The 26,344-nt window shown below is 33.8% G+C and overlaps 3 protein-coding genes across 3 annotated transcripts; 2 read left to right on the forward strand and 1 right to left on the reverse strand.

Moving 5' to 3' along the window:
- Positions 1-9,529: 9,529 nt before the first annotated feature.
- LOC132286233 (vacuolar iron transporter homolog 4-like) lies at positions 9,530-10,595 on the reverse strand. Its single transcript, XM_059788507.1, has one exon. The coding sequence runs from the start codon at positions 10,528-10,530 to the stop codon at positions 9,868-9,870; it is 663 nt and encodes a 220-aa protein (XP_059644490.1). The 5' UTR covers positions 10,531-10,595; the 3' UTR covers positions 9,530-9,867.
- A 10,755-nt stretch (positions 10,596-21,350) lies between these two features.
- On the forward strand, positions 21,351-22,142 carry LOC132295869 (F-box protein At3g08750-like). The gene has a single exon (XM_059794136.1). It carries the CDS (start codon positions 21,351-21,353, stop codon positions 22,140-22,142), a length of 792 nt encoding a protein of 263 aa, XP_059650119.1.
- Positions 22,143-23,572: 1,430 nt separating this feature from the next.
- Positions 23,573-24,640, forward strand: LOC132295870 (F-box/kelch-repeat protein At3g06240-like). The gene has a single exon (XM_059794137.1). The coding sequence runs from the start codon at positions 23,573-23,575 to the stop codon at positions 24,638-24,640; it is 1,068 nt and encodes a 355-aa protein (XP_059650120.1).
- Positions 24,641-26,344: the final 1,704 nt, after the last annotated feature.

Genomic DNA, 26,344 nt, shown 5'->3' on the forward strand with positions numbered 1-26,344 from the left:
GATCGATTAAACCGGTGGAAAAACATGAACAGTCACGGATTCGTGATGTGGATAACACGGGGGCATCCAAACGGTCTCGTGAGCCCCTCAACAACTCAACAAAGCAAGAATAGTCACTTAAGTCGGCATGTGACCCCCCGAATCAAATTCGGAAACAAAATATATACAAAAATATATGCATATATATACATATGCTTCAAAGCTTCAAACATGGAAACAAATCAACATGGTAGCTCTAGATTTAAACATGGAAACATGGAAAACACTAGATTGAAGCTCGAAAATGAAAACAAAACCCAAAACTTACCAAAAATGAAGGAGAGAAGTAGACCGAGGGAAAGATGATGAGATCAAGTGCAAAGATGGAAGTTTTAAAGCTTTGAGAACTCACCGGAGATTCGCCAGAGATAGGAAAGATAAAGAAATGGTCGTCGGGAGAGAAAGAGAGAGCCTTAGATCAATGTAGAAATCGATCTAAATGACCATTGGGTTATTTAAAAAAAACTGATCCCGACAAGTTCGATCGATCTCAAGAGTGATTCGATCGATCATGAAGATGAATGGATCGATCGAACCCATAAGATGACAAGATATTTTTGAATTTTGAATTTTTTGAAAAATTGAAAATATTTTTGGATTTTTTTTTTTTTTTGGAAAATATTTAAAATGTTTTTGGATTTTTTTTTTTTTAAATGTTTTTGTTTTTGACAAATATTTTTGGATTTTTGAAATTTGAAATTGAAAAAGTCAAAGTTAAACAGGAGAGCACAAATTGATTAAATATTAATCGATCGAACCTCAATCGATCCAACAGGTAAAAACCTACAGGGATCTTCCAATGATACACAGAGAGGCATTTTTCAAAGTTTCAAAAAAATTTCTAAGTATAGAACTGAGATCGATCCAAGGGAAAGTTGGATCGATCGAATAATGCTTAGATCGATCTGAAAGGAAAATTCGCACGATACATAGAGAGGTAAAATATGCAGAAATTTTTCACATGATGGAATAGAGAGATGGAAGTATGCAGAGATAATGTTTGATCGATCAAAATTTCTTTTGTGATCGATCGAACAGGCACTAAATGCCTAATTTAAAAATGAAAGTGCAAGCATTCTCTATCAAAGTCCCAAACAATGTTTATGATCCCAAAACATATCTAGATGACACAAGAAATGAAAGCAAAATAGAAATGAGGGAGGAATAGGGGTGTGAACCCTACGAAATGCACTAGTCTTTAACGTCTCTAGCAAGACATTGGACTCTTTTAACCCGAATCAAATATCTTGTTGTGCATCCCCTCCTTGATAGGGTGAAATTATTTTTGAACCCCACCTAAAAAACTATTCCCTAAGGAACTTGTTGGATTTGATTCAAATAGAGTTGACGGTCTTTTGTCAAACAAATCTTTGGGCTTCCATGCCCCTTCAACACTTAGTTTTAAAACTTTTTTCTTTGAAATCATTTTGGAAGGTAAACCTTTTGAAATTTTATTTCCGAGTAAAGACTTAACTTTATCAAATTCATTTTCAAGACACTTTTCCACAACACACACTTCTTCATGCTTGTCTGTTGAAATCGGGGTTGGATTGAAAATGCTCAATTTCACCTTCATATGCCAAAATGAAATTTTCATTATCCTCGTCCTACAATTGATGTTGGCATTAGCGGTTGCCAAGAAAGGACGGCCAAGGATAATAGGAATTTGGCTCTTAGGATTTGGGACCGGTTCCATATCAATGACAACGAAATCGACTGGGAAAAAGAACTTGTCAATTTTGATCAAAACATCCTCAATAATACTCCGGGGCTTTTTGATGGATCGGTCGGCTAGTTGCAAAACCACCAATGTCGGTTTTAAATCACCTAAGCCCAATATGACATATACCAAATACAAAAGAAGGTTAACACTTACTCCTAAATCTAAAAGAGCCCGGTTAATGACATGGTCACCAATGATGCAAGAAGTGGTAGGTGAACCGGGTCCTTAAATTTTGGAAGAGTGTTGTGTTGCAAAATGGAGCTTACTTGCTCGGTCAAGACTACTTTCTTTGGTGATTGGCTTTTGTCCTTCCTCTTTTAGGTACAAAGATCTTTCAAGAATTTGGCATAGGTCATAATTTGTTTAATTGCATCCAAGAGAGGAAGATTAATCTTCACTTGCTAAAACATTTTAATTATTTCATTGGCCTTGGTCTTTTACTTTTCAAGAGAAATGGATCATTTCAAGGCATCCGAAAATAGAGCTTTTGGCTCAAAATCTTTTTCAAGACCTTTTTGGGAATCATTTTCAATACAAGAATTTTTCAAATCATTTTTCAAAACTTTCTCAACAAATGGTTCATGCACGTGCAATGAAGGAGGAATAGGATGTGAAATAGGACGGGAGTCAACTTTTGGTTACACCGGTTCACCCTCTTCATTGTGAACTCCAACTTGATTGTCAATCATTCTTCCACTCTTTAGGATCGACACCGCATTAACATGCTCAATCGTGTGACCTTCCGATGAGGAATTGGTCTCCACAACGAATTGTTGCTTTGGTGGATTCAAAGGCATTTTTCCTTTTTCCCTAGCATTCAATGTGCTAGCTATTTGCTCTACTTGGGTTTCTAGCTTCGCAATGGATTGGGAATGAGAATGAAGTAATTGGGTGTTTGCCTCCAAAGTACCTAAAATGGTCAACATTTTTTTCTCAAAAGCGGGACTCCTTGAATTTCCTTGAGAATAAGATAATTGATTAGGAAAATAAGAGTTAGAAAATTGATTTCCATGTGATGATTGAAAATATGATCTAAAACCTTGGGAACCTTAGCTATGCATTGGGGGCGGAACATACTTGCTTTGAAAACCACCTTGGGGAGGGTTTGAGCCTTCCCCTTGGCTTTTCCAAGAGAAGTTTGGATTATTCCTCCACCCGGGATTATAATGTATGCCATAGGGATTATTCCCTTGGTTGACAAATGCGGCATTCACTTGCTCATGGTGCTCACTTTGCACATGTCCATGGGGACAATTAGAAGTAGAATGAGAATGGTTAGGGGAGGAAGACACACTATTCACTGAATTTTGGTTGATTAAAAATCGATCAAACCTTTGAGATAAAGACTTGACTTCGGCGGCTATGTCATTGGAATTGTCAACTTGACGTAAGCCGACATTCTTCCTTCCACCTAGATTTCTACTATTTTTAGATGAAAAAGATATATGCATTAAATTCTCACTCATGTTCTCATATAATCGCCAAATATCATCCTCATGTTTATCAAGATATGAATCACCTATGGAAGCATCTACTATTCCTTTAAAATTATCCGACAAACTTTCAAAGAAAAATTGCACCAATTGCTATTTAGGAATGTCATGATGTGGACACTTCCTAAGCAAGTCATTGAGGCGCTCCCATGCCTCGTGAAACAATTCCCCTTCCCCTTGAGAGAATTCTCTAATGAAAGTTCTCATTGCATTGGTCTTTGAAACCGGATAATACTTTTTCAAGAACTCTTGTTTCATTTTTGCCCAAGAAGTTATCGAAAAAGGCCTAAGATTATTTAACCAATATTTTGCCTTATCTTTAAGGGTGAAAGGAAAAAGTTTGAGTCTCAAAACTTTTTCTGGCATGTTCGTGTATTTCACAGTGGAACAAACTTCAAGAAACTCATCCAAATGTTTATAAGGTTCTTCACTTGGAAGTCCATGATAGTTGGGAAACATTTGAATGGTTTGTGGTTTAATTTCATAGTGGTGTGCTCTAAATAGAGGCAATTGAATGCATATAGGTGCATTACATTCATTCGGCATATATCGATCTCTTAAAGCAAGAGGAGGATTCACAATTGGTGGCTCTACACGAGCACCATGATTCACTTGAGCAATGGGAGGTGGGGATGGAACAAAAATTGGCCGAGGCATTCTAAATAGAACTTGGCCTTATTGTTGTGGTGGAATGAAAGGCCTTGGCATGCCTAATGGTACTTGGATGTTGTCATGATGCATATTAGGGTGGAGGATACCTTGTTGGTCAATGTGACCAAGGTCCTCTATATAGTCCTCATTGATGCCCTCCATTGATGAAATGGAGTGATGAGAGCTACCCCTTCTCTTAGGATTACGAACAACCGATTCGAGATGAAAATCAAGTGGGATAAGAGTAAAATTTAATGACCTACAACCATGCATGCACAAACAAAGCAACAACTAGCAACAAGCACGTAACAAATAACAATTACTTCGCCTCCACAACAAATCAATCAACAAACCTCCACATATATCTATCCCATACTCCCATACTTTGAACAATATGCAAAGAAAGTAAATTGCCTTCACGCGGGCTCACGATTTATCTAAGAAAATAAAGATTTGCCTCCACGCGGGCCGACAATTTAACTAGAGATAGAGTTAGAAAAGTTCACAAAGAATCCTTAAGCAACTTCAAATTATTTTTCAATTTTTGCTTTGTTTTGCAAATTTTTAGATTTTTGAGCTTTTTATGCTCTTGCTTAGCTTTGCTTACTTATTGCTTTAGAATTTTCCTTTGCTTCCCTTTCCTTTGCTCAATGCACCTAACCAATCAAGAACAAACACAATAAGTAACCAAAATAAAATAAAATAAAGACATGATCAAAAGAGTACTAATTCCTAATTGTTTCCAAAATACAGCGTTGCCTCTGTCCCCAGTAACGGCGCCAAAACTTGGTGTGTCGCTTACCAATGCACCAAATTACATACAAAAGTGTGTAGTGTGGCCAAGTTTAAATTTAGAAAATGCCACAACTACCTCTAACTACTAATATAGCTAGAGTGAGTAGGGATTGTCCCAAGGGAAAGAGCGCAGTATTTGTGTGGAAACAATGTTGGATTAGTAGGTCGAGTGATCAAAAAATGGGTTGTTGGTTGAGTTAAACTACAAATTAAACTAGACAAATGCAATATAGAACAACTAAATTGAGTAAAGTGTAGAGAATGAGAGAGAGGTTTTGTGACTTAGAGGTCACCACTAAATATCACCTTCATAGACATTCAATGTTTGATGGATGAAGGGAATTATGTATTGCAATACTAGTGTGTGTGTCATTGATTGAATCAACAAGCATGGATGACTAGATAAGTATATATTGTCTAGACAAACTAGTGAATAACACAATATATCAAATTGAGTCATTATCCCTTCCTTTAAGTCCACAATCAACACATATCATTAAATTAGAGAAAAATACTACTTGCATTCATAAGTATGGAACATCAAACAACAAGCATGGATTGTCCTCCCATCTAACAAAGTAAAGCAACTACATTTCAACTAAGATAAGGACATAAAAATTAAACTAATTAAACTAAGAAAGAGACACAATTCATCAAAAAATGAGTATGAACCATCAAACAAATCACAATAGTATTCCATTTAAGCACCATGCCTTGACCATCACTAGATTCATAGCATCAACACACATAGATATGCATCAATATCACAAAACCTAGAGATAAACACATGAATATCTATTCTATCATTCATAGACATATGAATAAAATGAAATGGGCAATTGGAAGTATTAAACTACACAAATCATGATAGAAACAAGATTTATATATATATCAAAGGTCAACACAAGAATTACAATACTAATCCCCATTAATTACAATACATCAAAGTCTAGGAGGCATGCTTAAGGCTAGCTTTAGCCCCAAGAAGATGTTTAGCCACTCATTGATGTTGTCATCCAACCCTCAAGGGCTATCTTCATGCTAGAAATCTTCTTCTTCCTCCTTAGTGGAAACCCTAGAAGAAAGGAAGAACTTTCCTAATTTGTGTATTCTCTCTCTAATCTCTAGCCAAGTCTCTCTAATCTCACCAACCTCTTTACTCAGAATAGCCAAAATCCTTATATATATAGCTCAAATGTCACCCCCAATGGTTAGACCTCATGCACTAGGACCTCCCAATGATTGCACCATGAGCACACATTTAATTTAGCTTGAAATCAACTTTTCATGCAACTCGAGGCAGTTCGATCGATCTTAAGGTTGGTTTGATTGATCGAACCATGGCGGCACCTTTTTGGAATTAAGACAAGGCTGAGATAATTTTGGGAAGAGGACAAAAGTGATACGTGCGGATAAGATCAAAGATGTTCGATCGATCGAAAAATTGTTGGATCGATCGAAGAAGGCATTTTACTGAGGATAAGAACAAAAGGCTCAATCCATCTTGGCATTATTGGAACAATCAATGTGAGATCGATTTGAGATATGTTCGATCGATCGAAGGGGCTTCCTTTCATCAACTTACTTCCACTTTGCTCCTTTCTTCCATTGAGCTTGAAATTGCATCTTTTATGTTCTAATTCAGCTGGATTAACTTATTTTGGGAATAAGCTCCTGAAAAGGGAAACAACATGAAATTAGACTAAAACGGAAAAATAAGATAGAATAAGGTCCTAAAATATTCAAGTTTAAGGAGTTGAAATGCGTATTTTTCAGTGCTCATCACCTGTATAAAAAATAATTTAAATGTGTTTTATCATGATCCATTTATTAAATTAATGAGTTACACGTCTCGTGTTCTTGTCAAAGTTTCTTGACACGAATAATACATTTGTTTCACTTCATTTAACAAGATACTCACGTCTTGACATGAACACAACACACCAATACAAATTACTTATCTTGAAAAATATGTCTCCCAAAGAGATGAGACAGGTCCAAACACCTAATAATATATGCGTCTCTATTTTAGTGAGGGCGGGAGAGACTATCCCAATTTGAAAGGTTGAAGCTGCGCAATTTAAGAATATTCATTCCGAAGTGTGAACACGATGGATTCCTCAATGATACCAGTGCCAGATACAACCTTCCCATTATAATTAGGGCGTGTGTGGACCGCACATTGTCAACACTTATTAAAAGTAGATGGGATTCTCATAACCAAAGTATGCGGTTAGATTGACCTTTAAAAAAAAAAATTGTATGGTTAGGAGCTTTTAAAATTAGTAGCAGAACGCATCCTATATATATTATATATATGTATGTGTTAAAAACTTCAATCTGGAGCTGGCAAAATCGTCCTGAGCAAAGAAGTTGACTTTATGAAGCTTACAAATTTTTTTTTTTTATTTTATTTGTTTGTATATTATATATATATATATATATGTATGTGTTAAAAACTTCAATCTGGAGCTGGCAAAATCGTCCTGAGCAAAGAAGTTGACTTTATGAAGCTTACAAATTTATTTTTATTTTTTTATTTGTTTGTTTCTTGGTGTGTGCCTTCATCTATTAACTTAATGACGATGTCATTCAGTCGATTTAATGGATAAGAGCGTGAATTTACGGTGAACAACCCTCATTATACACAGCTGTACTCAATTTATTAATTTTTTTTCCCAAATGATAATGAAATTTAATGTATATATATATTATTTGGTTAGGACAGTTGGAATGATACTAAAGTATGCTATATTGGAAAAAGTTTATAATATTGCACGCATTTTCATGATCAACTTACTCTATTTATTATTGTTGTAATTTGCAAAAGTCATTGTTTTCAAAGTGGTTAACAACTCAGTGGTGTTATCCCAATTGAGTCCCTATCAACACTTAAATAGAGATGTCCATTACAAGCATATATATATGGTATTAATAAAGAGGAAAAAACTAACTAAAAATTAATAGAGTTTGAAGGACTAACTGAAGTGTGTGCACAGAGATTAGATTCTACAAAAGGGTCATGAAAATATCCCCTCAGAATATATCTATATATATAGTCATACACATACATACATGGTGTCATTGTCTTTGCTTAGACTTTTGGGTATGATTTGCTAATTAAAAGCTTGAAAATGACAACATTGTTTTGGTCTGAATTATATAATGAGCCTTTCTTGTGGATGCCACACTCCCCTCAGTAAAAAAAAACTGACAAATCTTCAATCCCATTTATTTATATGATAAAAAATGATAACCAATACACACACACACACACACACACACACACACACACAACACCAAATGCATTTATCTCAACTGGTTTTGAAATTTGTATGTAATAGTGCTGCCATATGTTACAATTTATCCAAGAATTCACTTGCTCAGGGTGCATCTGCATGATAATTAAATTTTCCTATTTTCATTATTAAATTACAGCCGTCAATGTGGCAATAAGGAAGCAGATCATCTCTTACCGTTTCATCTTGTGCCATGTCCTTAAATTGTTTGTGCAAAAAATTGCATCACTTATTCAATAACTTCACATTGCTTACATAACAATTACGTTATATCGTTATTTCACCGTATTACACTTCATCATATAATTATTATATTATGATATAATGCATTGCACGAGAGATACAAATCAAGGCACAAGATTCCCTCCACAGGAGGGAATCGAGATTCAAATTAAATATGTGGGATCATGAAAAAAGAAGGAAAAAAAAAAATTGCATATAGCATAGGATAATGTTTAGCTACTTATTAGTGAGGAAAGTGAAACTACTCATCCGTATGTGGTCTAATAATAAAATAACACATCACATTTAATAACAAAATAATCAACACCTAAAAACACTATATAGTTTATTTAATGATTGATCCGAAAAAGTAGAGAAATGTGTGAATTTTTTTATTATTAAATATAATGTGTTATTTTGTTCTTGGACTACATAAAGATTAGTAACTTCACCCTACTCATTAATAAGTAGTTAAGCATTCTCTTATAGCCTATAGACATCAAATGCCTACTTATCCTCAATACACGTAGATGTCCACTAGTACGCCCTTTGTATTAGTTTTTTAGAGGTGGTGGTTTTCTACCGCTCACTTTAAGCTGGGCCACATCCCACAAGCCCACCTCCTAAAACTTATACGGATTATATGCCTCAAGGCTCCTCAGATTAGAGTGTGTATATATATATATTAAAAGTGGAAGAGTTAGCATTTTTGCGGAATGAAGGAACAAAGAAGTGATAATATTCTATGAGGCTTTATATATTTTTGGTGGTGGATCATACATTTTTTTTTTTTTTTTTCAATTTCCTATTTTTATTAGGTTTTCATTAAATTAAGAGTTATGTTTCTTTAGAGAAAATTCTTGTTAGGTAATAGAACTTTGGTTCCAAGGAATTGATTAACAACTCTATACATAGATTAATGCTGATACATTGATTAACAACTCTATATAAAATTGAAATTTATTTTTCTAAAAAAAAAAAAATAAACTCTATACATATATTCATTAATTATACATGGTGTGTTTGGGTTAATCAATAATTGAGAAAAATATTAAAAAGAGAGATTTTATTCTTTTTAAATGCTGATAAGAGTTTTTGTTGGATTCTATCAAATTTGGAGAGTCTTAATATATCATCTTCAACGCATACCATGTGATCATCATAAACTGAAGGTGCATGTGATCGGGCTTTGGGCCCTATTCTTTAAGTTTGCCGAGGCTAACTGCGCTATATGGCCTGTTGTAATCCATTTCTCTATCTATAATATTTATTTCACTTTTCAAAAAAAAAAAAAGTTGCATGTGATCCTCATATACATATTGACTTAGTTTTTTTTAGCCTACTACAAAATAAAAGAGCAAGATATATAGTGTATATTCAAGAACAAAAAGGATTGAACGTACCCGTCGAAGATTAATAAAAAGGGACAATGAAAATAACTTTCTTTAATATTTTTAATCACTTTTTTTGCATCTCCAAAACATATACTGAAAATTAAAAAGGGTCAAAGTACAACCAAAATACCAACAAAAATATATATATATAAATTAAAACTGATGATAAAATGATCACAATATTAATACAAATAGTTACCCAAAAAAAAAAAAAAAAAAAAAAAAAAAGGAGGGAAAGCAAAATAATAGTGTCACATTCCAGTAGAACCAACCAACTTGGTTAAGCCAAAAGTGACCCCCATTGCAAGCCAACCCCCAACCAATACCCTCAACGAGGACTTCACCACAGGTGCCCCTCCCATCACTGCACCCAACCCTCCAAACCCTACCAGTGCAAAACTCACATTCCCCACCACCAACCCCAACCTCAGCTTATAGTCCTTCACGAACGCCGCCGCCAGCAGTGGCACCACCGCCCCCACAGCGAACGACAAGGCGGACGCCACTGCCGCCCGGAGCGGGTTCGGCAACCCCCTTTTCTTGTCCTCCAATGCATTTCTACTCATAATATTGTTCTCTCTCTTCATTTGAGCCACTTCTATGTCATACTGCGAGTACACAGACACAAACTCTCCGATGGCCATACTACAAGCTCCGGCCACCAACCCGGCAATCCCGGTGAGGATCATGGTCTTTACATCATTCCGGACCGCCCCAACTCCCAACATCAGTGATGCTGTCGAGAGAAGGCCATCGTTGGCGCCCAACACGGCGGCTCTAAGCCACTGTGCTCTTTTAGAGTAGTCAAAAACCTCCACCTCCGGTCCCTGCATGGTTTGTGCATCGTCAGGGATCGCAAGCTTAATTTCATTTAAGGATGGTTGTGGTTCAGTAGTTTGGTTGGTATTTGCCATGAAAGAAGAAGAAGAAGCAGCAGCAGCTAGGAATTAAAGAGAGGAATATGTGTGTGAGAGAGAGAGAGAGATTGTTTATGTGAAGAAGTGTGAAGGACACACGCCCCCAATATATAGGAGGAGTTTAAGGGTACTGTAGGAGATGTTGATGGCCATTTGGCATAGTGTCGTGGGGTATTGTTTCAAGGGATCTGATGCGTTCACACTTGTAAAAGGAAATAAATAAACGTGATTTTTTAATACAAAAATGTTGTTCGAATGAGATAATTTGGGACAAATAAAGATGGTTAGATTTGCTTGTAAGAAATATAAACTAATTAAATAAACTCTGCGGGCTGGCCTACCGGAATTCCATTAAACTCTGCGGGCTGGCCCGCTGGGTGAGAATTCGGTCATAATGTCTTATGATGTATGAGGTCAAGTTCGAGCCTTTGGATATATAATTTTTTATAGAAATACCCTCACGTGTTAAGTTATATTCAGGTTAAACTCTAAATAAGAAATTATTCATTGCAATTGTTACAAAAATGACGTAGTACAACTGATAGTTATAAACATTCTCCCAAAAAAAAAGTGGATCTACAATAGAACTAAAAAAAACTGATATATATGCTTTATTAAAGTTTTTGTTACCAACTGTTACATCACGTCATCCTTACAACGATTGCAATAAATAATTTCTCGCCCTAGACATGTCGGATACACCTAGCTTGTAGTGTACTTATCTTTGCTTCGACTGTTGAGCGTGGTTTGCTAAAAATTTGAAAGTGATCGACAACTTTGGTTTGGCCTGGAATATGAAAAATATATATAATGTGGCATTTTTGTGGATGCCACACTCCCCTCAGTAAAATATAGATGAATCTGCAATCCCATTTATTTATATGATAAAAAATTATATGTTACTACAACCAATATATATACAACACCAAATGCATAGATCTCAAGTGGTTTTGAAATTTGTATCTACCATATGGTATCTATCTTATTTTATTTTATTTAGCCAACAATTCAATGGCTCGGGGTGCTGCATGATAATTAAATTTTCGTATTTGCATTATTAAATTCCAGCCATGGATGTGGCAAGGACTTCTATCTTTTGTACTGTTTTTATCATGTTAATTTTCATTTGTAAATTGATATTTGTCCACTGTCAATCTAATTTTTTATTTGCATTTTGGAAATTAAAGTAATTGAACAAGTTATATATTTTGAAATAAATTATTTTAATGCTATACATACAGATAATTTCTCAGGTAGAAAAATGGCTAACAAAGGGCGAGTTGGACTCATGTTAGTTGGCTATCCAAGTACCACGTCTAGGCAAGAGATATCCGAATAGTTCAAAACAAAGTCCACAGTTGTGTACATATATGTTATTTTATATATTTATGCTACAATAAGTACTCCGTATATTATTTAAATACTTCAAAGGTCTTGTGGTGTAGTGATATTTTCTCTACTTTCAAAAGTAGATGATAAGAGCTCGAATTCTCAAAAATAATGTGTAATGAGGTATGTGTTTCTTGTCAATCATTTGAATTTATTAAAAAATTAAGTCCAATAATCCAAACCAACCCAATTGTTATAACTTATACGACTAGCCTAACAATACAGCCCAACCCAATTTGATATCATTTTCTGTTTTAAAATATAACTAACCCAGCCCATTATTTAATTTCCAAAGCCCATTTCCTACTATCCTCCTATTCGTATTGGCATAATGAGATAAGTGGTCCAATTGCTATGCATTATGTAAACATAAATTTATATAGATATATAGTTTCCGTCACGCCCAAGATCGGAGTCCACCACACAGATAAACTAAGGCCTCACAAACATAAACATCCATGTGAATCTGTCTCAACATACACATCCACCTCTCTATTCCCATTATAAAACCATAATTGAAAAATAGAAGGTAAGATACTCATATTACAACTTTTAAGGCTCACAGTTTGTAATAACATTTATTACATGCCAAGGATGTAACTGAGTCAACACCATACACATTGTCCCACTAATATGCATTGTCTTGTAAACAAAAGAGGATATAGCTGGAGAGGAACGTCCTTTGTGACTTTCTTTTCCTGACCTGAAAAGATGTGTATAGAATAGAAATGAACAATCACAGCTAAGTAGGAGTTGCTTAAAGCGCACTCCTTGATACTTCCGTAAATCTAAACAAAGAATAGACATATGATAAAGGGGTCATGCAGGTTTGAGAACATAATATCATGTCAGATAATAAAATGAAGTGCAATGCAATGCCAATGCTAATGCCAAAGACACTTCCCACTTTCCTGAAACCTCACCCCAATCACTAAAAAGTTAATGTAACCCGGTTCGAGGCAAGCCTCCTCGGCACCACGAGAAGATAATTGGTCATCTATCCTTGACACAAGGCTATCCCTTGCCGTCATTTGGAACCTAGTGACACAACCACACGTAGGATATTTTCCTTTGCCTTCTCTCAATTTCATTAATTACTACACGGACACAAGGCTTCCCCTTGCCGTTTGGCTTCCATAATCGTTCTTTTCAAATCTTTTTTTGCAACAACCATCTCATGAAATGTCTCCACTTCCCTATGCCAAGTAAGATGATCACATGATATTGTAAATCGTAATTTTGTCACATGTCACATTTCCTATCATTTTCAGCCAAGGTAAAATAAAGTAAGCATGCTATTCACCAACATCAAGCATGTTACCACATTTAAAATTTAGCATTCAAAAGAAAAACTTTAAGTGTAAACATGGTATGATAAACAATTAAAGAAGATTAAATTCACAAGAAACAAAGGTTCTGGACCTTAGGACAACCCCTACCTCAATTGGAATGAAAATCCCAATTATCACCGAAATGAAATCGCCCCAAAGTTTTCTGTTCGCAAAACAGATTTTTCAGCTTGACACCTTCAACTTTAAAAATTCATAAAAAATTCAATTCTCATCCAAATTGAATGAATCCAAAGTCAATTGAAAGTTTAAATACTATAATTTGAAAATATAAATTTATTTTAACAAAACCCATTCTCTAAAAGTTTTGACACAAAATTTCGAATCTAATTCTGTCCAGAAAACAGATTTTCAACCTGTAGTTTCCAACTTTAAAAATTCATGGAAAATTCAATTCTCACCCAAATTGACTGAATCCAAAATCAATTGAAAGTTTAAATACTATAATTTGAAAATATCAATTTATTTTACCAAAATCCTTTCCCCATTGAAACAGTTTTGGTGAGAAAAATTGGAGAAATTCTGTCTAGCAAGCTGACTCCAATTTCAGAATTTCATAGTAAATTTATTTTTTAATCAATTTGTGTGAAACCAAGTCTCAATGGAAGATAAATAACTATATTATCCTAATATCAATTCATTCCTACAAGATAAATTTCGAATTTACATGAATTTTGGGCAGAACATCATAATGTAATTACTGTCAAAAAATTTTAGAATGCATAAAAGTTCAATTAAGTTTTTCAAGCAAGTAACAACTCAATTAAAGAGATAAAATGTGTGAGTTTTTGGACAATTCTACCTCAAAAGGAGCAAAAACCCTTGCCACCAATACTTTAAAATCACCAAAGGAATGAATCAAAACCACCAATCCAAAAGGAAGAACACTTACTTGAAATACAGCCACAACCTTTCCCTTATTAAAATCCCAATGAGAAATTGTTTACAATTTTGATACCAAAAGAAAGCCCATAACTTTGACAACACTTTGCATTCACAAGCCATCTCCAAATTCTCCAACACAAGTATGTCAAATTGGCAAGTAAAGAGATGACTATGGCGAAGGAAACAAAAGGGACGAAATGGCCTTCGGCAGAATCATTAAGAAGTCTTATGCCACACATAGGACTAAAGTGCAGCCAAGTGGACACCCATGTGTCACACCCACACTTGGTCAAAGGCAAGACCACGCTAAATGACTAAAAAGCGCCTTAAGTCTTTCCAAATACCAAATATGCCCTTTGCCTACTAAAAGTCCACAATACCCTCCATAAAATAACCAAATGCTAATTATGCCATTTACATATTAAAAGTCTACTTTGCCCCTCATGAAATAGACAATTTACAATTTAAATAAAATTAATCCCATTAACAAAATAACCATAGTCCCACAACAAAATAAAAATGCATAAATGCTAAAACGTTCGGAAAAATGGTAACAGTGTAAACCATTATGGTTTCTATCTAATTTTAAATTTTTATTTAATTTTTAATTAATTTTAAAACTTTTTTTAATTTTTCTTAAAATATAATTTTTACCAACACATCCGATAACTTCTCTCTTGTACCACGTCTCAATCTTCAATTTTATTTTATAGTTGAATTAGTAAATATTAGTCGTGTACATCCCTTATAATCTTAACATACCACTTTAAAAATCACTCTCTTTGTGGCTCCTTTGCTTAGATGGAAATAACAAGAAAGGAAAAAAAATGAAAAAAAAAAAAAAGGTGCAGTGAATGAAAAAGAAAATTGATTTTCTAGTATGTATTTTGTTAGTATGAAAATTTATTCAAGAAAATTATAGAAAAAATATCATATTATAATTTGGATACCTAAATTACCCTTATTTTATAAAAATAATAAAATAATAAATAATTAGTAATAAAATATATTAAAAAATTAATAAAGTTTTCAATTAATTCAGACATTTGAATAACTATTGTTCATATATGATGAAAAACAATCAGGAATGAAAGTCAAGTTAAATAAAAATTTATATATCAATAGTAATTGGGTAAAATAATATCAATGAGAAGTTGTTAAGTAAAATAGGAACACTAAATAAAAAAACGATGTTATTACGGGAAGATAAAATTTGCCCGTACAATATTTTGTATAAAATAAAGAATTACAAAAATCTTAATTTTCTAAAACTTTTCTTTTTCTATCTAACCAAACTAAAAAAAAAAAAAAATTAAAATATTTTTATTTCCTCTTTTTTTAGTTGATTCTATTTCACAAACGAAGCTAAAAAGTTTGGAGCTGATTTTTATTTTCATGATCATTAAGCCGCGCGAAGATATTCAATACTCCTCCGCCCAAATCCATCAACCAAAACCTACCCCATGTCTCTCTCTCTTGAATCCATCAACAAAACCCTAACCGGCACTAAGCCCAAACTCGACTTTGCGAGGAGGATAATTGCCTGGAGCTTTGTCGATCTTTCGCAAGTAAATCATATGTAATAAACTGATTTATCACTCTTGGAGTGTGAATCATTAGTGTCCTCTTTTAACTACTAGTATTTGAATGAAGCATTTTACCATTGGAATTTGTATTGGGCAGTATATATGCTTTATTTTTCTGTCTAAAATTTTGGGACATGAGAAAGTGGTGGCAGTTCATGCTTGGGATGTATAGTCATTTCTAGTTGGTGGCATGCCTCCACCTAGACTGTGTTACCGGTCAATGCAATCCTTAATATAAGGAAAATGATATAATTAACGAGATATATTCCGATTTAAAATCTACTGATATAAAAATATGACATTGTTATTCTAAAATGAGTATCGCTATTTCATTCTATTTGAAAAAATCATCCTACTACGGACATGTTACGTGGCCACCCACTTGGTAAATGAAGATGGACCAATCCTAAAACCAAAATATACCAAGGCAACTTTCCATCTCTACTCCCTAACATTCATTGCTTTGAATAACAAAAGCTTCCAAGAAAACAATGGGAAGATTCTCTAAGAAAGTTACTGAAATCTCATATATGAATTAATATGTATGTAATATATTTTATAATTTTTTTGAATGGATTTGCTTTTTTGGTTTGTTAGATAGCAAATAATTAATTAACTCTCAAACAGTTTGCTGGAATCCTTTTAAGTGTTTTTTGTTTGGTTTGTCGGAATGTTGCTCAAGGTCGTCTAAGCTTCGCAACTTGTTCAAGTATCATGCGAGAGGGTTTTCAGTTCAGCCCTAAGTTTCTCCACCATTACCATAACTATTAGTTTTACTAGTACATGAGGAGTCGATTGTTGGAACATATCTGAGAAAAGACTGAGATTTTTGGATATTGTAATCGGTGTTGTAATTGTCAGAGGAGAGAGAAGCGATATGAGAGAGCCATGTTTTAGGAACGACTTAAATCGAATGGGATTTCGTTGGCAAACGCCATATGAGGAAATTTGGCCTAACAATTTTCGAATTCCGGTGATAACTTTTTTTTAACTTCTCTCTTCGGATTGGGATCTCGATTGTGATAAGTGAATGTTGTGCGTTAAAATTGGGAAGGGAGTGTGAGTAAGAGAACTTACCATTCGTGATTATTACGTGTACTGCCAAGGTAGAATTGGGTTTGAAGGTAGAATTCGTGATTATTCGTCAAATTTATCATTTTTTTTCTAAAATTTCAAACATAAATAGAAATCATTATTACTCTTATTGGTAACCGATTAATGATATGGCATTCCTTTTATAGGGCACATTAAAGACATAAAACTTTTAGGACTAAAATATCATCTTATTTCCGGTCTCTCCCTTTTCTTTCCCCAATCAATTACCATCTTTCCTCTTTCTATCCAAACTCATCTTAGAGCAATTAATTCTCATCTTCTCCAACTCAATCAACCTTCACCTTCTTTAACAAATTTCATAATATCTTCAAATCGTGGATGAAAAACCCAATATAAACACAAAGCCATCAATGTTTTCCCGAAACAATTGTTTGCCGAAACATATTTTCATAATAAGTACTTTCATCCTTAATTCCTTCCTTAAATTCAATTGAAACCTGCTATGTACCATAAATTTTGTTAAAAACTATAGATATATAAAACCCACCTTCAAAATGTTCTCTTTTCTTTTATTTATTTATTTATTTTCTTGGAGATGAAAAACATATAACATTGTAGTTGAAGAGAATAGAGAGAAAAAAATTTTGTCGACTGAAACTTTTTTATTGACAGTAAAAAAAATAAAATAAAATTATGGAGGAATGACAAATATGCAAATGAGAAAATGTAAAGATATATATATATATGAGAAGTGATAGGTCTTTCGACCTCAATTGCCGATTCATTCTCTGAATACAACGTGGTTGGGAATGAGTCGAAAAGAAAGAAATGATTACAGGATTTTGTTTTAAGAATTTTAACATGATTCAACCACGTTGTATTCAGAAGATGAGTCGGCAATTGAAGTCGGAAGACCTATCATTTTTCTATATATATATACATGGAGAAGAAAACGAGAGAAACTAAAAGGGTATTTTTGTCTATAAAATGTTGTACATTTAATATGTGATGAAAGAGATTTGGAACAACTATTCCTGTATTGCTACGTCAAAGTAGGTTTTCCTGTCGGTATGAAAGTGTCGTCAAAATAATCATTTTCCAAATATAAATTATTATTCACCCAATTTATTTGGTCCAATTGGTAACCAATTAATGGTATGGCATTCCTTTTATAGGGCACATTAAAACTTTCAGGACTAAATTACCATCTTTCCTCTTTCTATCCAAACTCATCTTAGAGCAATCCTCATCTTCTCTAACTCAATCAACCTTCACCTTCTTTAACAAATTTCATAATATCTTCAAATCGTGGCCGAAAAACCCAGTATAAACACAAAACCATCAATGTTTTCCCGAAACGATTGTTTGTCGAAACATATTTTTATAATAAGTACTTTCTTCCTTATTTCCTCCCTTAAATTCAATTGAAACCTACTACGTCCCATAAATTTTGTTAAAAACTATCAAAATGTTCTGTTTTTATTTATTTATTTATTTATTTTCTTGGAGATGAAAAACATATAAAATTGTAGTTGAAGAGAATAGAGAGAAAAAAAATTGGTTGACTGAAACTTTTTTATTAACAGCAAAAAAAAAAAATTAATAATAATAATTATTATTATAATTATAATTATAATTATAATTATGGAGCAATGACAAATATAAAGAGGAGAAAAGGTAAAGATATATATATATATATATATATATACATGGAGAAGAAAACGAGAGAAACTAAAAGGGTATTTTTGTCTGTAAAATGTAGTATATTTAATATGTGATGAGAGAGATTTGGAACAATTATTCGTGTATTGCCACGTTAAAGTAGGTTTTTATGTCGGTATGAAAGTGTCGTCAAAATTATCATTTTCCTTACTCTTAGTTGTTTACATAAATAATTACGTCATAATTACGTCATTTTCCCTTTTCTTATCTTTTTAGTTTTTTTATAGGTGCCGCTCATCTTTCCCCATCCTCCTTCTGTATTTTCATGGAATTGAAATATAAGAATTTTATTTATACAAAATTGCAATGCTGCGAAAGGCTGCAATGCTTTTCAATTTTTCTTATTTAAATTTGTGTCCTCATTTTTGTTTATGGGAGTTAGATAAATCATTCGCATAACAATCTTATTATATATATATATTAAAGTTTCATGGTGATTCAAACTTTATTTGCCAACAAAGAATATTAAAATGAAATCCTAGGGTGTTGATAGGATTTTTGACTTTTATTTGTAAAAAAATGGAAAGATAGAAACTTTCAAAATAGTTAATTACTTTATATTTTAAAATAAGTCTCATCATATTTGACACATGGATAATCAAATAGACTTGGTAAAATAGTAGATTTTTATTTGTCGGGCTAAAAATAACATAACTCTAATGATAAAAGTTACTATCATAGCAATGGCAAAAAGAAAGAGAGGAGTGGCATGAATCACACATATTGCCAATTTTATTTTATTTTATTTTATTTTTTGGCTTCCCGTTATGGGGAGAGTACATGTGATAGGAAAAAAAAAATACGTGGTATGATTGAGAAAAAAAATTATTTATGGTAAAAACTGTACCCCAACAAAACTCTTCAACAAGAACCCTAATTTTCTAAACTAATTTTTATGTTTGAATAATTAGATAAATACATATTTCACTTAAATCTGCTTAAAATAATATTTTGATTTTTTTTCTTTTAAATAAGATTCCTATAATTTCCTTAACGATCTACATGTTTGAATTATTTGATTGAACTACGTTTGGGTCCAATTCAGGTTGGATGAAGTTCATTCGGCTACCAATGTGGCTCAATAAAATTGCGATAATTATTAAAACTAAATATAAAATTAACTTTTGTTAATGTGGCTCAATAAAATTGCGATAATTATTAAAATTAAATATAAAATTAACTTTTGCTTTTGAACATGTGTTTTAAATCTAACTTTTGCTTTTGAACACTTGTTTTAGATTTATTCAGCCACTATCTATGAAATTCATCCAAGCTGGGTTGGACACCAAACATTGTTGTGATTGATTAATAGAATGATAAATAATCAACATTTTGTTTATCATAATTATAAAGTCCGATACGATACCGTTTTCCTGCAAGGAAGAGAGGAGAAGATCGATGAACCTTGACGGCACCGGTGTGGTGCCTGCCAAGAGCTCTCCGACAATCAAATTAGTCACAAAGGTCTAAAAAGAAGGCAGGGATCAATAATAGTTTTTACGTTGTACCTTCTTTAATGGCTTGGTGCCCTATTTATGACTGTCGATTGGAATCAAAATCGTTCCGCCAATGTCGATAGTTCATCTTATCTTTTGCTTGTGCGAAATCATAGGAGATTTGTTGTCAGATTTGTCGGGATATGATTTAATCCTTTTGACCTCCTCCAGTTATAATAGGATTATTCTTACCTGTTGAACCACGTCAGATTTCATTATCTTGATCATAAAATCTAATCAATCTTATCGAGAGTAGGGTAGGTTTATATTTTTCCCTATCATATATGATCGGTATCATGTACTCATCTTTGAATTTGTCTGCTTTCTTAATTTAACTATAACTTAAATATGTAAGAAAGTGTAATATCTATTAAAATTTTGGACATATTATTCTTTTAATTAGCGTCACATCATATTTGACCTCAATTTTTATTCGAGACACATGAGAAATATGCAAGTGAAAGAGAGATCAAAAGACAAAATAAGGGCCTATTTGGTTTGTAATTTTTGGAAACAGTTTTCAGAGAATTGAAAACAAAAAATTGTACAAAAACTTTGCAAAACTATTTTCTGAAAACTTAGTTACAAATCAAGCAAGTCGGAAAGTACCTTTTTTAATATTTTCGATCACTTTCTGGTATCTCCAAAACTTATACTGATAATTAAAAAAAATGGTAGTACAACCAAAAGAAAACTGAAATATCCACAAGAAAAAAGAAATTAAAACCCACGTACACATGATAACACAATATGCATTCATTAATTAACAACCACCCTTTTAACAAAAAATAAAAATAAAAAATAAAAACACCACCTTCCCCCAACGGGGGCGCCAGCAGCGGCACCGCTGCCACCCAGAACGGATCCGGCAAGTCCCTTTTAATAGGGATCCAAGTTCCACATTGGAAAAATGTAAGAAAAAGTGAAAAAATGATCTACTAAGATTTGGTAAGTAATTATGCAACTACCTCACAAAGTTTATATAGAAACTAAATTTGAAATCCTAACTTTTTGAAATCCTATAGGAGTAGAGAAAAATAAAAATATAACTCATATTTTTTTTTAGGCAAATAATATAACTCATATATTTCTTATGCTTATTTTAACGTTTTCCTTTTCCTTTTTCGTATTGTATACTGAGTATACATATAGAGATGATCTAATCTTCAAACCAAACTAAGGAAAAAAAAAAAAAATCTTCAAACCAAACCTAATCTAACCCAACTAAAGAAATTTACCCAACTCCATGATGGCTAGAAGTGTCTAGGATTCTGATTATAAGTTCATGTTTATTGATTTGAAATCAAAATCTAGGGTTTCTGATTATCCACAAAATGGCAAGGAGTATGGGTAGAGCAGAGTTCATAAATTCCAATTTTTACCATCTCCCAGAAGAAATCTTGATTCAGATCCTCGTCAGACTGCCGGTAAAATCACTACTTCGATTCAAGTCAGTCTGCCAACATTGGTATTCTCTAATCACCGACTCTGCTTTCATTCAAGTACATCTCAAAACCTCAAGCCAAAACAGTTACATCATCCTCGGAAACTACCAATATCAAGCCAAATACTTGTACTCAATACATTATGATGATGAATCTTTTCGCGAGTATTATGAACCCCAGCTTCCCTCACACATCCTCAAACAATCTTTATCGCTGCACGGTTCCTGTAATGGGCTCATACCCTTGTCTAATGTAAGGGGCACCATATGCTTATGGAACCTAGCACTTCGAAAACTAAAAACCCTACCTAAATCTCTAATTCTCAACTCCACTTCCAATTTGGATCATAATTATAGGAGAACTACCCATGTAGCATTTGGGTTCCACCCGGGAGTTAATGACTACAAGGTAGTCCGGATTATATCCTACAAGAATGGATACCTAACTGAAGTTTATAGTCTAAGCACAGACTCCTGGAGGAGAATTGATGTTGCCCCTTCATGTTTTTTTGTTTGTTGGAAACCTGCAATTGTGAATGGAGCTGCATATTGGGTTGCAGTGAAGAAAACTGATGAGGGTTATTGTTATCTACTTGTGCGTTTCGAAATGGGTGATGAAGTTTTTGAAGAGGTAATGCTACCAGATGGTGCTACCATAAATCGTGAATGGAGTTGTCATTAGTACAATATTGCAGTTTTGGGGGAAACACTAAATCTTTTTGAAAAGTGTCCCTTTAACAGGTGGTGTGAGTCATGGACAATGGAGTGCGGCAAAACAGATTCTTGGACAAAACGATTTGCTGTTGTTGTCGGTGTTGAACCTAGGAGAGTGCTTTGCTTGAGAAAGAGCGGTGAATTGCTAGTAACAGACCACGAGAGCAACCAGCTGCGGACTTATAATACTGAGACCCAAAGAGATAAGGATTTAGGAATCCATGGATATTTTATCATACGCGTATTCTTATGTGGAGAGTTTGATTCAACTTTGATGGTGCATAGAGTCTTTTTCCACTTGATAATGGAAATCCACATTCTGAATGAGCTAGCAGAAGAAAAATGAAAAAGAAAATAGCTAGCAGATGCTTGTGAAAAGGCTTTTTAAGTTTTAAATATTCAAATTTTAAATTTTAAACTCAAAGAATATATATGAAAAAAATATAAAATATATTATTTGAAAAAGAAAAGTGAATTATTATTTTGAAACAAACAAAAAATAAAATCATGACGCTTATTTTAGGTAATTAGGTAACTACCTCACAAAGTTTATATAAAAACTCAATTTGAAATCCTACAGGAGTAGAGAAAAATAAGAATATAAATCATTTTTCTTCTCTACTTGTTTTAACGTTTTTTCTCCTTTCCCTTTTCTTTTTCCTTTTCCGTATTATATACGGAATATATATATAGATGACTCTAATCTTCAAACCAAACCACAAATATATATATATATATATATATCTCTTCAAATCAAACCTAATCTAACCCAACTAAAGCAATTTACCCAACTGTTGGTTTCTAACTTTCCTGTGATACCACTTTGTTGGAAATAGTGGATGGGCTAGATACACACAATACTCAATAATATTTTGGAAGAGAATGATATGAAGGAATACTTGAATAATTATTTCACTTCTTCTATTTCATCTTATTCTTCTTCAACTTTTCTCTCTACATAAAATAGGTATAGTACATGAGTTTATATAGGCTCTAAGACATATGTAACCAACTATATTTCAATGCCCAATTACTCCCACTAATCCCACAAACATAGTATTTAGTAGACTTAACTCTCATATCTTCCACTAACACAAATTATAACTCCCACCAACATAGCATTTAGGAGACTTAATTCACATACCTCTTAGTTTTACATAACCTTCTCCATCAACACCATTTACTACCCCACTAACATTAAATGCACACATGCATCATGTATACCAAATACTTGAAAATACTAATTAAAACTAAAATTCTAAAATCAAGTTTATTTTCAACACCAACTCCACGATGGCTAGGAGTTCAGTAGTGTCTAGTTTTCTGATTATAAGTTCATGTTTATTGATTTGAAATCAAAATCTAGGATTTCTGACTATCCGTAAAATTGTAAGGAGTATGGGCAGAGCAGAGTCCTTAAATTCCAATTTTTACCATCTCCTTGAAGAAATCTTAATTCAGATCCTTGTCAGACTGCTGGTAAAATCACTACTTCGATTCAGGTCAGTCTGCCAACATTGGTATTCTCTAATTGGTGACTCTGCTTTCATTCAAGTACATCTCAAAACCTCAAGCCAAAACAGTTACATCATCCTCAGAAACTACCAATCTCAAGCCAAATACTTGTACTCAATACGTTATGATGATGAATCTTTTCGTGAGTATTTTGAACCCCAGCTTCCCTCACACATCCTCCAACAATCTTTATCGCTGCACGGTTCCTGTAATGGGCTCATATGCTTGTCTAATGTAAGGGGCACCATATGCTTATGGAACCCAGCACTTAGAAAACTAAAAACCCTACCTAAATCTCTAATTATCAACTCCACTTCCAAATTGGATCTTTATAATAGGAGTACTACCCATGTAGCATTTGGGTTCCACCCGGGAGTTAATGACTACAAGGTAGTCCGGATTATATCCTACAAGAATGGATACCTAACTGAGGTTTATAGTCTAAGCACGGACTCCTGGAGGAGAATTGATGTTGCCCCTTCATGTTTTTTTGTTTGTTGGAAACCTGCAATCGTGAATGGAGCTGCATATTGGGTTGTGAAGAAAACTGAGGAGGGTTCTTGTTATCTACTTGTGCGTTTCGAAATGGGTGATGAAGTTTTTGAAGAGGTAATGCTACCAGATGGTGCTCGGGGTTGTCATCAGTACAATATTGCAGTTTTGGGGGAAACACTATATCTTTTCGGAAAGTGTCGCTTTAACAGGTGGTGTGAGTTATGGACAATGGAGTGTGGCAAAACAGATTCTTGGACAAAACGATTTACTGTTGATGTCGGTGTTGAACCTAGGAGAGTGCTTTGCTTGAGAAAGAGCGGTGATCTGCTAGTAGCAGACCACGAGAGCAACCAGCTGCTGACTTATAATATTGAGACCCAAAGAGATAAGGATTTAGGAATCCATGGATGTTCATTATGCGCGTATTCATATGTGGAGAGTTTGATTCAACTTTGATGGTGCATATAGTCTTTTTCCACTTGATAATGGAAATCCACATTCTGAATTAGCTAGCAGAAGAAACATGAGAAAGAAAATAGTTAGCAGATGCTTGTGAAACCGCTTTTTACAAGGGTAGGAAGAGAGGTGTGGTAAATTACTTATTTTGTCATCTTTTCTATTTCCTCATTTTGAACGATGATATTCGTCATTGCTACAGTTGTCTATAATTAATTTAAAACGTGGTTTGTTTATGTCTGCAATACAATGCGTTAAAATTTTCTTCTAGTGCCAAGTAGCTAGATATATATGATCTTGTTGAATTACAATATGTAAATAATATATATATATATAGTATGCCAGAACTGCTGCAAAGTGCAAGACCAACAATGGAGCAGTAAACATAACGTAATATACTGATTTGTCACTCGATCTTGAAGTGTGAATCAGTAGTGTCCTCTTTTAACCATTAGCATTTGAATGACGTATTTCATCAATCAAATTCTTTTCTAAGTGCTCTTTGATGCCTTCTTTCCATTGGAATTTGTATTGGGGCAGTATGCTTTATTTTTATGTCTGAAATTTTGGGACATGAGAAATAGTTGGTGGCATGCCTCCACCTGGACTGTGTTGTCAGTCAATGCAGTTTTTAATGATAAAAGTTACTATCCCAACAATGGCAATAAAAAAGAGAGTAGTGCTAGGGACAGTCGTTGTGTGATCTGTTAAACCAATCACTCGGATTGTTATTTACTAGAGTAAATGTGATAGGAGACCGAAAAAACAAAAAAGTGGCAACTAGCGATTGTCCTAACACTCCTCTAAGAAAGAATAGGTGGTGGTGATGAGCCATTGTTGGGGGCAGATGACAAGTGCTCCAATACAGATACGAGCAAAATTAAGCTTGATTTAGCATGCATGTGTTCTTGTTTTTTTAGGTGGCATGTCTACTCTTAGTCTCTTACATAAGCCATGAATTTGACCTCCTCTGATAAGATATGGTAAGTAATTATAATTCCATGTAACCTTACAAAGTTCATATTAAAATTCTATAGAAAAAACAAGATCATACGAGATATGGTAAGTTATAATTGCATGTAACCCCACAAAGTTTATATAGAAACTCAATTTGAAATCCTAGAGGAGTAAAGAAAAATAAGAATATAACTCAAGTTACCCAATTCCACGAAGGCTTGGAGTTCAGAAGTGTCTAGGTTTCTGATTATAAGTTCCTGTCTATTGATTTGAAATCAAAATCTAGGGATGGCAAGGAGTATTGCCAAAGCAGAATCAAATTCAAATATTTACTATCTCCCTGAAGAAATCTTGATTCACATCTTCATTAGACTGCCGGTAAAATCACTACTCCGATTGATGTCAGTGTGCAAATCATGGTACTCTCTACTCATTAACCCTACATTCATTCAAGCACATCTCAAAACCTCAAGCCAAAACAGTTGCATCATTCTCAACTACCGCAAAACTCAGCGTCCCATAATTTACCATTACTCAATACGTTATGACAATGAATCTTTTGGCGAGTATTATGAACCCCAACTTCCCTCACACATCCCCAAAAATTCTTTAAGGGTGTCTGGATCCTGTAATGGCCTCATATGCTTGTCTAATGAAAGCACCATATGCTTATGGAACCCAGCACTTGGAAAACTAAAGACCCTACCCAAATCTCTAATTCTAGACTCCACTTCCATTTTTCATCCT

Source organism: Cornus florida, unplaced genomic scaffold, assembly GCF_030987335.1.
Source record: "Cornus florida cultivar Cherokee Brave unplaced genomic scaffold, ASM3098733v1 CherokeeBrave_3.0.0_Hap2_Chr02, whole genome shotgun sequence".
NCBI lineage: Eukaryota > Viridiplantae > Streptophyta > Magnoliopsida > Cornales > Cornaceae > Cornus > Cornus florida.